The 13,560-nt window shown below is 34.4% G+C and overlaps 1 protein-coding gene across 1 annotated transcript in view; it reads left to right on the forward strand.

Annotated features, from left to right (window-relative positions):
* SUCLA2 (succinate-CoA ligase ADP-forming subunit beta) overlaps window positions 1-13,560 on the forward strand; it is a 48,574-nt gene that overhangs the window by 15,259 nt on the left and 19,755 nt on the right. The window contains exons 5-6 of the mRNA XM_019748063.2: window positions 4,323-4,451; window positions 6,825-6,963. Of these exons, the coding sequence (XP_019603622.1) occupies window positions 4,323-4,451; window positions 6,825-6,963 (268 nt within the window). The remainder of the gene's footprint in view (window positions 1-4,322; window positions 4,452-6,824; window positions 6,964-13,560) is intronic.

Raw genomic sequence — 13,560 nt, forward strand, 5'->3', positions numbered from 1 at the left:
TCATATTTAGGTCTGTAATCCATTTTGAGTTCATTTTTTAATATGGTATAAGGTGAGGGTCCAACTTCATTATTTTGCATATGGATATCCAATTTCCCCAACATGATTCGTTGAGGAGACTGTCCTTTCCCCATTGTGTGGACTTTGACATCTTTGTCTAAGACCATTTGACCATATACATGACGGTTTATTCCTGGCTTCTCTATTTTGTTCCATCGGTCTGTATGTCTTTTTATACCAGAACCATGCTGTTTTGATTTCTTGTTTTGGAATATGTTTTGGAATCAGGAAGTATGAGGCCTCTAGCTTCGGTTTCTTGTTCTCAAGGTTATTTTGGCTATTTGGGGTCCTATGGAGAGTCCATGTGAATTTTAGAGTTTTTTTTTCTTTTTTTTTTTTCTATTTCTGTAAAAAATGGAAAATGGAAAAAGACTGTATTTGGGGGAAAAAAATGCCATTAGGATTATACAGATTGCATTGAGTCTGTAGATCACTTTGGGTAGTATTGGACATTTTAATAAAATTAAATCTTTCAATCCATCAGCACAGGATGTCTATTTATTTGTGTCTTCTTCAGTTTCATTTAGCAATGTCTTATAGTTTTCAGTGTACAAATCTTTCATTTTTTTTGTTAAGCTTGTTCGTAGTATTTTATTCTTTTTGATGCTATTGTAAATGGAATCATTTTTTTAATATCCTTTTTGGATTATTCATTGTTAGTCTGCAGAAAGCAATACATATTTGTGTATTGATTTTGTATCCTGTAACTTTGTTGAACTCATTTATTAGTTTTTTTAAATAGTTTTTCTTTTTCTTTTTTTGAGGTTCTTTCGGGTTTTCTCTATGCAAGATCATGTTATCTGCACACCAGTAATTTTACTTCTTCCTTTCCTATTTGGATTATTTATTAATTTTTTTCTTCCCTGGTTGCTCTGGCTAGGACTTTCAGTACTGTGTTGAATAAAGTGGCAACAGTGGACATCCTTATTCCCGATCTGGTAAGGCAAACTTTCAGTTGCTCACTGTTGAGTATGGTGTTCTTTGTGGGCTTTTTATACATAGCCTCTGTTATGTTGAAGTAATTCCTTTTATTCCTAGTTTGCTGAGTGTTCTTATGAAATGGTGTTGAATTGTTTCAAATGCTTTTTCTGCATCAATTGAGATGATTATGTGGTTTTTGACCTTGATTCTGCTAATGTGGTGCTTTACATGATTTTTGTGTGTTGAACCATCCTTGCATTACAGGACTAAATCTCATTTGATAATAATGCATAATCGTTTTAATGTGTTATTGAATTTGGTTGGCAAGTATTTTGTGGAGAGTTTTTGCATCAATAGTCATCAGGGATATTGGTCAGTAATTTTCTTATAATGTATTTGATTTTGGTATCAGGGTAATGGTGGCCTCAAAGAATGAGTTTGGAAGTGTTCCCTCTTCAACTTTTTGGAAAAGTTTGAGAAGGGTTGGTGTTAGTTTTGTTTGAGTACTTGGTAGAATTCCTAGGTGAAGCCATCTAGTCCTGGGCTTTTCTTTGTTGGGAGGTTTTGATTACTGATTCAATCTTCTACTTTGTTATAGCTCTGTTTCAGATATTTTCTTTCTTCATGATTCAGTCTTGGTAGACTGTTTCCAGGAATTTATCCATTTCTTCTAGGTTACCCAGTTTGTTGGTGTATAATTGTTCATAGTAGTCTCTTACGATCCTTTTTATTTCTGTGGCATTAGTTGTAATGTCTCCTCTTTCATTTCTGATTTTTGTTGTGTCTTTTCTGTTTTTCTTAGTCTAAGGTTTTGTCAGTTTTGTTGATCTTTTCAACAAACCAATTCTTAGTTTTGTTAATTTTTTTCTATTGTCTGTCTTCTATTTCATTTATTTCTATTTTAATCTTTATTATTTCCTTGCTTCTGCTAACTTTAGTTTGTTCTTTTTCTGTTTCCGTGAGTTGTTAAAAATCTATGAGCTGGGTGCCTTTTCCCAACTTTGGTGAGCTGTGTTGGCCTCTCTCTGCAGTGTTACTGGTGCTGTGACAAGCTGCTGAGCTTTCTCGTTCTCAGTGGCTGCTCGTACATTGAGTATACAGGTTTACAGTCAACCCTCCAGGTCAGGTGAGACTGAAACCAGTTCCTTTGACAGCCCCCAGAAAAGCAGGAATGTTGGATGCACATTCTAGTTTTCTCTTTCCCTCTCAAGAGAGAAGCCCAATATCGGGCTGTTTCTCCTGATCTTGAGCTGGGTCACCTTGGGTGGGGTGGGGTGGGGGTGTGTGAGCTGACTTGGATGAAATGAACAGCTTTCTTTTACCTGTTTTGTTGCAATTGAACTTGCCTGAGGTGCTACAACTTCCTAACTGATTTCTGGCAATCTCATAAAGGCTTTTTGGATCATATATTGTTGTAAAAGTAGGGTTTCTGTGGGACAGCGAAGTAGAACAGGGGCTTCCTGTTCTTCCATCTTGCTGACCCTGATGTCCAGAGATGTTTGGAGTGGTTTTATTAAGTATGCACAATTGATTAAATCATTGACCATTCAGTTGAACTTAACATCCAGGACCCCTTCCTTCCCAGAAGGATGGGCTGATAATTTGGCTCAAAGCTCTAACCTTCTCATTACATTGTTGGTCTTTCTTGTCTGACCAGCACCGACCTGAGTCGTCTTCTTTCTGTTAACTATCTATGGGCCCACCCACTGTGAGTCACCTCATTAGCATAAACTCTCAGATGTAGTGGATGGTTTAGAGCAGGGGTGTCCAAACTTTTTTCAACGTTTTTTACTAAGGGCTATATGCGGTAAAATACACAAACAGCCGGGCCACTCACTTGACGTGAAGTACGTATTGCCTCACCTGGTTTATTTAAGTAAACTAAATATATTTTTGGAATTTGCTGCGGGCCAATTAACAATGGATTGCGGACCGCAGTTGGCCCGCGGCGGCAGTTTTGACACCCCTGGTTTAGAGGTTGCCTCCCAGACACAGGGGACAAAGGACAGCCAATTTTTTTTTTACACATGTATTTTGAAATCTAATCACAGTGTAAAATTTAAAAGGTACAAAGATACACAGGAAATAATGCAAAGATGCACTCACCCCTATGTTTCTCAGCCATCCTGTTTTTCTCCTAGGAGGCTGGTAATTTTTTTTAAATCTTTTTTTTTCACCTAAATAGCAGTTAAATCTCTTAAAAAGTCATAGATTTTTTTCCTTTGGCTATTGCCTTCTTTTGAAGATTTGAAGAACTGTTTAGGTCTCCAAATAGTAATGAATAAAATACTATTCCTTTCCTTTACATTATACCTTAAAATGAGTTTATTACTAAAATACTAGGTGCTGGGATAGAAAAGTATAATTAGTGTTTTTCTTTCTTCGTGAAAGTCACACTGTTTTTTCTGGATTAAGAATAGTATATTCATTGTAAATTTTTTTTTTTTTTTTTTTTTTTGAAAATACTGACATAAAATGACAAAAGTATTATCTTTTAATGTTTTATTTGCCATTTTTCTGTTTATGTGAATAGTGGGTGGGTGCACATTTAAACACACTTTAGATTAAAAAATGAGCTTGAGAATAGAATCTAGGGTTTTATATCATTTTTCCCTGCATAACACTATTGAGGTCATTTTCGTATGTCATTAATCTTTAGTAATATGTTTTTACCATTTCCTTATTTTTGCACATTAAGATTATTTCTAGTTTTGTGCATAAATTAAAAAAATCTATTAGATAATTTTGCCCTAGGATTTTTTCTTGATTGATTTTAAAGGACTTAAAAGTTGACTTAATGATTTAGTATTTATATCTTATCTTCTGGTATTATTCATGATAATAGCAAGAGCTATTCTTTAAGGTAGGCAGCTTTTTTTTTTTTTTTTACTGACTTGTAGTACACCTGGAGCTTATAAAATTGGGAACTTTTGTACATTAGACCTTCCCTTTTAAATATCAGTAATCTGTCATGAATTTTAAAGTTCTTTAAACAGTACTTTAATGTCCTTTCAGTTCTTTCAAAAAATGCGTAGGTTCTATTTCACATACACATGTTTATATTATTTGGTATAAATTTAGCATATATTTTAAATCTTTTTCCCCTCACAGCGAGTCATTGTTTTTCTCTTCCTTTTCACTTCTTTTCCATTATTTCAGTTGCACATTTATTATAAGGGGGTACTGTACCGGAGATGCTAAGGTAAATTCTCAAGGAATTTAAAAAATAGGAGTGGGGAGTGATAGATGGATGTTCGGTGTTGTGCACAAATAGGTTTTACAATTTTATTGACGGGTCCAAAATAAAATTTAGATGTTTTGGCTGTTTCCTTTCCTCTTAGGGTCCTGTATTAATAGGAAGTTCTCAAGGTGGCGTCAACATTGAAGATGTTGCTGCTGAGTCTCCTGAAGCCATAGTTAAAGAACCTATTGATATTATAGAAGGCATCAAAAAGGAACAAGCTGTACGGGTATGTAGTATTCCAAACATTTTCTCACTTTTGTTTGGGTAATGATAATACTTAAAGAAAGAGAATTAACTTTGTACAAGGTTTTAAAAAAATTGTTTGAATGTGAAGGCATGTTGATATCTTGTTAGAAATGGAAACTTTTAGAAGTCTCTACAGTATTTTTCTTTATATCCTCCATAAATATTTCCATATGAAAAGAAGCTAAGGATTCTTTTAAAATAGTCACTATACCATTGCCATACCTAGTATAACTAACAGTAATTTCTTAGTTATCATTACTTCCCCAGTCAATTCAAATTGCCTAATTGTCTCTAGGTTTTATTTTATTTGTTTTTCCCTTTTACAATATGTTTGAGTGGGGAGCCATATAAGGTCCTTCATTGCCATTGGTTAATATGTTTCCTAGGTCATTTTCTGATTTACAGGTTTCCTTTCCCTCACTCTCTCCATCTTTTTTCTTTCATTTTTTTGAAGAAACTAGTCTAGATTTTACATAGCGATGGTGGCATTTAACATGTTCCTATCTCCCTTTTTTTTCCTGAAAATTGTATGGAATGGTAGGGATACTGTCTTATGTATCCCCAATAGATCAGTGATTTTATTTTGGGCGAGGTTTATGGATACTTTTAAGAATCTGATGAAAGCTATGGACTTTTTCTCAGTATATGCACATACATGGTCAATTTTGCCTACAATTTCCCTAGTTTTCTGTATTGTTTTTCTTGTGTGCTTCTTCTTTCCCTTCATTCCCCCTCCCCCACCAAGAAAACAAACCGAAGCATGAAGTTTAATACTATGTATGGCCTGTGAGATTTGCTTGACAATGTTTATAGTACTCTGTTGAATTAAACTGTTTAGTTTGGATATAAAAAAACAAGTGACTCATCTTAAAAACAAAGTTTGAATATTAAAGCTTGAATGACATTTACATCTGTTAATGGGAAACTATGTCAAAATAAGCTTATGGCATTGAAGTACAGTAGAGCAGGAATTTTGACTGGCACAAAGGTTTTAAAGGAGATAGAGAAATTTCCCCAATAAAGCTTGAAGCAAGTCATTCAGGCAAGTGAATGGTATGAATGTTTAAAAGGGACAGAGATTTGATTCATTAGGTAGTTATGTGAGAGTTATGACTGGAGAGTTAAATTTAGATGAAAAAGAAGACACTTGATTTACAGAAAAAGAAGACACTTGATTTACAAGACTACTTGAAGGAATAATCTGCTAAGATTATACGTTTTTGAGTGATGAACAGAAATATTACCTAGCACAGTGCTTGGCAAATTAATGTCATACTGGGTTGGCAGAATTCTTTTGGAATTCTCAAATGTTTAAATCTGAAACAGTGCATTGTGACCTACTAAAAATTAAATAGTAGTTTATTTCTCATTATTCTTTATTTGAAATAAGTCTTAACTAAAAATGATATTTCTTATCTTGATCATTAACTTTATTTATTGGCACTTAACTTTTTGCAAAAATCACATTTACCCTCAAAGACTTTAAGATTTTCTATAATTGAAAGTCAAATGTATTACAGCCTGTGATAGCACTTGGAAGAGGAAAAACCAACTCTGTAGTATTCCTGAGCAGTGGCAGCAGTTTGCGTAAACATACAGACATGTAGCTTCTGTACCAGTGGTTCAAAATTGCTTATGGAACTTTAAAAATTCTGAATCCGTGGTCCACCATAAAACTTGTGAGCCAGAACTTCTGGGTTGGGACCTTGGTATGTAAATTTTTTTAAAAGCTTTTCAGGTATATCTAGTTAGAAATCTCCGCTCAAGACTGTAAACTCCTTTACTAGATTAGAAACTTGAAACCTATATTTTGGGGGTCTAGTGTATATTAGGTACCCAGATTTTTGAATGAGTGAGATAATACTTTGACTGGATATGTCCTCATTGCTTAATAGACACTCTTCATAAATTACCTAAAAGGTGAAATAGGATGATTTAATATGTTGGCCATTGTTTGGGCCCTTGGGATTGTCAATCACCTTTTATATGTAGTTCTAATAAAATATAAGCCTCTTTCAGTTTAGGTTGGTCATGAGGCTTAGAGGCTGTATGGAGGCTATGGAATAAACACTGGAACTAGAATCTAGGTGAATGGCAAATCACATGACCTTTCTGAATCTCTTTCTCAGTTGTAAAATGGGTGAACAACCTGCCTTGTGAGGATTTTGAATAAAAAGTTTTGTTTAACCATTTAGTAATAATAGCTGCTATTTCAGTGATTACTGTTTGACTTTTGACTGCAAATGATTCATGCTTATTTAAATAATAAACTATAAGGTTTTTTATTTATAGTAATTTAATGTTAATTGGCTATATGTGACATACCTCTAATAAAGAGACAAATTGCTTTCAGCTTGCACAGAAGATGGGATTTCCATCTACTGTTGTGGATTCTGCAGCAGACAACATGGTCAAGCTTTACAACCTTTTTCTGAAATATGACGCAACCATGGTAGAAATAAATCCAATGGTAGAGGATTCAGATGGAGCTGGTAAAGTATCTTCTTTTATGGAACACTGTTTATGTATAAGGAAGTGAACTCATTCTTATGTAGAAGCTTGTTTTCTAATATATAGAATGAATGTAAACAAATATGAAACAGACCCATTAAAACAAACACCTTAAATATATATTTAGGTACATGGGTTAAAGCTGCATTTCCCCCATGGTAGCCATCATCTCTATGTGGCAATTAAATTTAATTAAAAACGATATAAGATTAAAATATTCCTCGATCACATTTGTCACATTTCAAGTGCTCAGTAGCCACATGTGGGTACCATATTGGAAAGCACATCTCCATCATTTCAGAACGTTCTGTGGGTCAGTGCTGGGTTCGAGTGTCCAGTGTGGTAGTAAGTGGATAGCTCTAGCTTTGGGGAATTAGCCATCTTAACCTCCACAAGTTTTAGACTTTAGAAACATCATAGGTCTTTATTGTACAAAGGATATACTCTGATACATCCTTTTATTATGTTTAGCCGCTAGAGAAGTAAGGTGAGCCTGTCACTTTGACAGCTTTTCTTTTGCGTATGTTTAAATGGTAAATCAGAATCTGAATTATCATGCCTTCCATATAAATTTCTTTTAAAAATGTAAGTTGCTTTATTGTAGTCTTAAGTTTTTCTTAATATTTTGTATTAACTGCTTCTATTGCTGTAATTTATTTGATTTTGTTTCAGGTCTCTGGACATTCTAATCTTAAGTATTTGTAGGTCATTTTTTACTTTTTTACTTCTAGTTATATTCTTTATGATGGAAACCATTTTTTGGTTAGTCATTTTTATGGTTGTATAAAGAAGAATGAGGAAATTCTCATGATAATACAGGTAGTTTGTATAACTGAAAATACCTTTTCTTAAAGAATGAAGGCTGAAGCACATTTTAAAAATGAAATGTTCGTTGAAGGAGAATTATCTGTATAAAACAGATATTTCTTGTATTTTTTTGATTATGTTACATAATAACATTGAAAGCAAGAGTCTTGAATTCTTTCCAGTTGTAAAATTCTACAGCTATCTTCTATCGTGAAGGGAATGTCTTTGTTCTTTTAATTTAACAACTAACTTTTTCTTTGTTATTCAGTTTTTCTTTTTTTTATGCATTTTTATATGTTTTGAAGGAGTTTTTGTTTTGTTTTTCTGATTAAGGGCATTGTACATGTATTATGGAAAATTTGCAAAATGCCAAGAAGTATAGGTTGGAGAAAAGAAATCCTATAACCTCATTATCCAACACCCTTTTAATATTTTACATGCATAGTTCATTTCAAAAAAGATCACTTCTTGTTTGTAATTGGAATCATACTGTCTATTCAATTTGTATCTTTCCCTTTTTAACCTTAAAACTACTGTATATAGAATTTTTTCATGTCAAATATTTTTCAAAGATACAATTTTTGTATCTTTGTATTTTGCTTGTATATAAATCTTTAATAGAAATGAGTATCTCTCATACAGATTCTCAGAAGTAGAATTTTTTTTTCTTTAAATTTATTGGGGTGACAATTGTTAGTACAATTACATAGATTTCAGGTGTACAATTCTGTATTACATCATCTATAAATCCCATTGTGTGTTCACCACCCAGAGTCAGTTCTCCGTCCATCACCATATATTTGATCCCCCTTACCCTCATCTCCCACCCCGCAAACCCTTTACCCTCTGGTAACCACTAAACTATTGTCTGTGTCTATGAGTTTTTGTTTCTCATTTGTGTGTCTTGTTCTTTTGTTGTTTTTGGTTAATATACCACATATCGGTGAAATCATATGGTTCTCTGCTTTTTCTGTCTGACTTATTTCGCTTAGCATTATACTCTCAAGATCCATCCATGTTGTCACAAATGTTCCTATATCATCTTTTCTTATCGCCGAATAGTATTCCATTGTGTATATATACCACAACTTCTTTATCCATTCATCTATCGAAGGACATTTTGGTTGTTTCCGTGTCTTGGCCACCGTAAACAAAGCTGCAATGGACATTGGAGCACACGTGTCTTTATGTATAAATGTTTTCAGATTTTTTTTGGTAGATACCCAGGAGAGGGATTGCTGGGTCATGTGGTAATTCTATTCGTAATTTTTTGAGGAACGTCCACACTGCCTTCCATAGCGGCTGTACCAGTCTGCATTCCCACCAACAGTGTATGAGGGTTCCTTTTTCTCCACAGCCGCTCCAACACTTCTTACTATTTGTCTTGTTGATGATAGCCATTCTGACTGGGGTGAGGTGATATCTCATTGTGGTTTTTATTTGCATTTCTCTGATGATTAGTGATGTTGATCATTTTTTCATATGTCTATTTGCCATTTGTATGTCCTCTTTGGAGAAATGTCTCTTCAGGTCCTCTGCCCATTTTTCAATTGGGTTGTTTGTTTTTTGTTGTTGAGTTTCATGAGTTCCTTGTATATTTTGGATATTAGTCCTTATCGGAGGCACTGTTTGCAAAAATCTTCTCCCATTCAGTTGGTTGCCTCTTTATTTTGTCGATGGTTTCTTTTGCTGTGCAGAAGCTTTTAAGTTTCATATAGTCCCATTCGTTTATTTTAGCTTTTACTTCCATTGCCTTTGGAGTCAAATTCATAAAATGCTCTTTGAACCCAAGGTCCATAAGTTTAGTACCTATGTTTTCTTCTATGCAGTTTATTGTGTCAGGTCTTATGCTTAAGTCTTTGATCCATTTTGAATTAATTTTGGTACATGGTGACAGATAGCAGTCCAGTTTCATTTTTTTGCATGTGGCTAGCCAGTTCTCCCAGCACCATTTATCGAAGAGGCTGGCTTTCCTCCATTGTATGTTTTTAGCTTCTTTGTCAAAAATTATCTGTCCATATTTATGTGGTTTTATTTCAGGGTTCTCAATTCTATTCCATTGGTCTATGTGTCTGTTTTTCTGCCAATACCATGCTGTTTTGATTATTGTAGCCCTGTAGTACAAGCTAAAGTCAGGGATTGTGATACCTCCAGTATTGTTCTTTTCCCTTAAGAGTGCTTTGGCTATTTGGGGTCTTTTGTGGTTCCAAACAAATCTGATGATTTTTTGTTCTATTTCTTTAAAAAAATGCCATTGGGATTTTGATGGGGATTGCATTAAATCTGTATATTGCTTTGGGTAATATGGCCATTTTAACTATGTTGATTCTTCCAATCCATGAGCACGGAATGTCTTTCCATTTCTTTGTGTCTTCTTCAATTTCTTTCAAAAATGTCTTATAGTTTTCAGCATATAGGTCTTTCACATCCTTGGTTAAGTTTATTCCTAGGTATTTTATTCTTTTTGCTGCAATTGCAAAAGGAATTGTTTTTATTTCTTTTTCTGAGATTTCATTGTTAGTATATAGGAATGCAATGGACTTTTGTACATTGATTTTGTAGCCAGCAACTTTACTGTATTCGTTGATTGTTTCTAATAGCTTTTTGGTGGAGTCTTTAGGGTTTTCTATATATAGCACCATGTCATCTGCAAAGAGTGATAATTTAACTTCTTCATTCCCAATTTGGATGCCTTTTATTTCTTTCTCTTGCCTGATTGCTCTGGCAAGGACTTCCAACACTATGTTGAAAAGCAGAGGTAATAGGGGACAGCCCTGTCATGTTCCTGAACGAGAGCAAAGGGCTTCAGTTTTTCACCATTAATTATGAGATTAGCTGAGGGCTTGTCATAGAGGGCCTTTATTATGTTAAGGTATTTTCCTTCTATACCTATTTTATTAAGTGTTTTCATCATAAATGGATGTTGTATCTTGTCAAACGCTTTTTCTGCATCAATTGATATAATCGTATGATTTTTGTCCTTTATTTTGTTTATGTGATGTATCACATTGATGGATTTGCGGATGTTGAACCATCCTTGTGCCCTGGGGATGAACCCCACTTGATTGTGATAAATAATCTTTTTAATGCATTGTTATATTCGATTTGCTAGAATTTTGTTTAGGATTTTTGCATCTGTTTTCATCAGAGATATTGGTCTGTTGTTTTCTTTTTTGTGTTGTCCTTACCAGGTTTTTGTATCAGGGTAATGTTGGCCTCATAAAATGAGTTAGGGAGTACTGTCTCTTCTTCAATTTTTTGGAAGAGTTTGAGCAGGATTTGTATTAGATCCTCTTTGAAGGTTTGGTAGAATTCACTAGTGAAGCCATCTGGTCCCGGACTTTTGCTTTTGGGAAGGTTTTGGATGACTGATTCAATTTTGTTACTGGTGATCGGTCTGTTTAGATTTTCCAGTTCTTCATGGTTCAGCCTTGGAAGGCTATATGTTTCTAAGAACTTGTCCATTTCTTCTAGGTTATTGAATTTGGTGGCATATAGTCCTTCATAGTATTCTTGGATGATCCTTTGTATTTCTGTGGTGTCCGTGATAACTTCCCCTTTTTCATTTCTGATTTTGTTAATTAGTGTCTTCTCTCTTTTTATCTTAGTGAGTCTAGCCAAGGGTTTGTCAATTTTGTTAAACTTTTCAAAGAACCAGCTCATTGTCACGTTAAATTTTTCTATTGTCCTTTTGTTCTCTATTTCATTTAGTTCTGCTCTGATTTTTGTTATTTCCTTTCTTCGGCTGACCTTGAGTTTCACTTGTTCTTCTTTTTCTAGTTCTTTAAGGTGTAATATGAGATTATTTATTTGGGATTTTTCTTGTTTCTTGAGCTAGGCCTGTAATGATATAAATTTCCCTCTTAAAACTGCTTTCGCTGCATCCCAAAATTTTGGTAGGATGTATTTTCATTGTCATTTGTTTCTATGTATCTTTTGATCTCTCCTCTAATTTCTTCTTTGACCCAGCCATTCTTTAAAAGTATGTTGTTTGGTTTCCATGTATTTGTGTTTTTTCCTGCTTTCTTTTTGCAGTTGATATCCAATTTCAAAGCCTTGTGATGAGAAAATATGCTTGGTATGATTTCAATCTTCTTAAATTTGCTGAGGCTGATTTTATGTCCCAATATATGGTCTATCCTTGAGAATGTTCCATGTACACTAGAAAAGAATGTATAGTCTGATGCTTTAGGATGAAGTGCTCTATATATGTCAATTATGTCCATTTCATCTAGTGTGTCATTTAGGGCTGCTATTTCGTTATTTATTTTCTGTTTGGATGATCTATCCAAAGCTGTCAATGATGTATTTAAGTCCCCTAGTATAATTGTGTTTTGGTCACTTTCTCCCTTTAGTTCTGTTAGTAGTTACTTGGTATATTTCGGTGCTCCTTGATTGTGGGCATAAATGTTGATGACTGTTATGTCTTCTTGTTGTATAGTCCCCTTTACCATTATGAAATGTCCATCTTTGTCTCTTGTTATCTTTTTCACCCTGAAGTCTGTTTCATCTGATATCATTATGGCTACACCTGATTTTCTCTGGGTACCATTTGCTTGGAGTGTCAATTTCCACCCTTTCACTTTGAGTCTATGCTTGTCCTTGTAGCTGAGATGTGTCTCTTGGAGACAGCATATGGTTGGGTTTAGTTTTTTGATCCAATCTGCTACTCTGTGCCTTTTTATTGGTGAGTTCAGTCCATTTACATTTAGGGTGATTATTGATATGTGAGGATTTCCTGTCATTCTATCTTTAGTTTTCTGGTAAGGCTGTGTCTCCATTGTTTCTTTGCTTTCTGTTGTTGTCTATTATTTCTGTGTGGTGTTATCCTATGATATTTCCCTCGGTTTCTTCTTTTATTACAGTATATATTTCAGTTTTGGATTTTTTTGAGTGGATACCCTTAAGTTTATGTAAAAAAGTTTGATATTTAGAGTATTCCATTTTCTTCAGCACACTTACTTTCTCCATTCCCATATTCCTGTTCAGGCCTTTACTCTCCCCCTTTTTATGTTTTGGTTGCCACAAATTGTCCCTGTTGATGGTGGTCGAATAGCCTCCTTTAGTATTTCTTGTAGTGCAGGTCGTGTATTAGAAAATTCCCTCAGCTTCTGTATGTCTGGAAAGGTCTTTATTCCTCCTTCATATCTAAAGGATATTTTTGCTGGATATATTACTCTTGGCTCTTAATTTCTCTCTTTTCAATAGTTTGAATATTTGGTTCCACTCCCTCCTGGCTTGTATAGTTTCTGCTGAAAAATCTGATGATAATCTAATGGGCTTTCCTTTGTAGGTTACCGTCTTCTTTTCCCTGGCTGCCTTGAGGATTCTTTCTTTGTCGTTGATTTTAGACAGCTTCAATACAATGTGCCTTGGAGAAGGCCTGTTGGGATTGAGGTAATTAGGTGTTCTATTTGCTTCTTGGATTCGAGGATCCAGTTCTGTCCACAAGTTTGGGAAGTTCTCATCAACAATTTGTTTGAATGTATTCTCTGTTCCCTTCTCTCTTTCTTCTCCTTCTGGTATGCCCTTTATTATTATATTGCTCTTTCTGATGGAGTAAGAAATTTCTTGTAGAGTTCTTTCATTTCTTTTAAGTCTCAAGTCTCTTTCTTCTTCCAGCTGTGTAATTTCCAGGTTTCTATCTTCGATGTCACTGATTCTTTCCTCCATCTGGTCAACTCTACTACCTAAGCTGGTTATTTCATTCTTAATTTCTTCTATTGAGTTCTTAATCTCCAGAAATTCTATTTGGTCCTTTTTTCAAATTT

This window comes from Rhinolophus sinicus, linkage group LG04, assembly GCF_036562045.2.
Source record: "Rhinolophus sinicus isolate RSC01 linkage group LG04, ASM3656204v1, whole genome shotgun sequence".
NCBI lineage: Eukaryota > Metazoa > Chordata > Mammalia > Chiroptera > Rhinolophidae > Rhinolophus > Rhinolophus sinicus.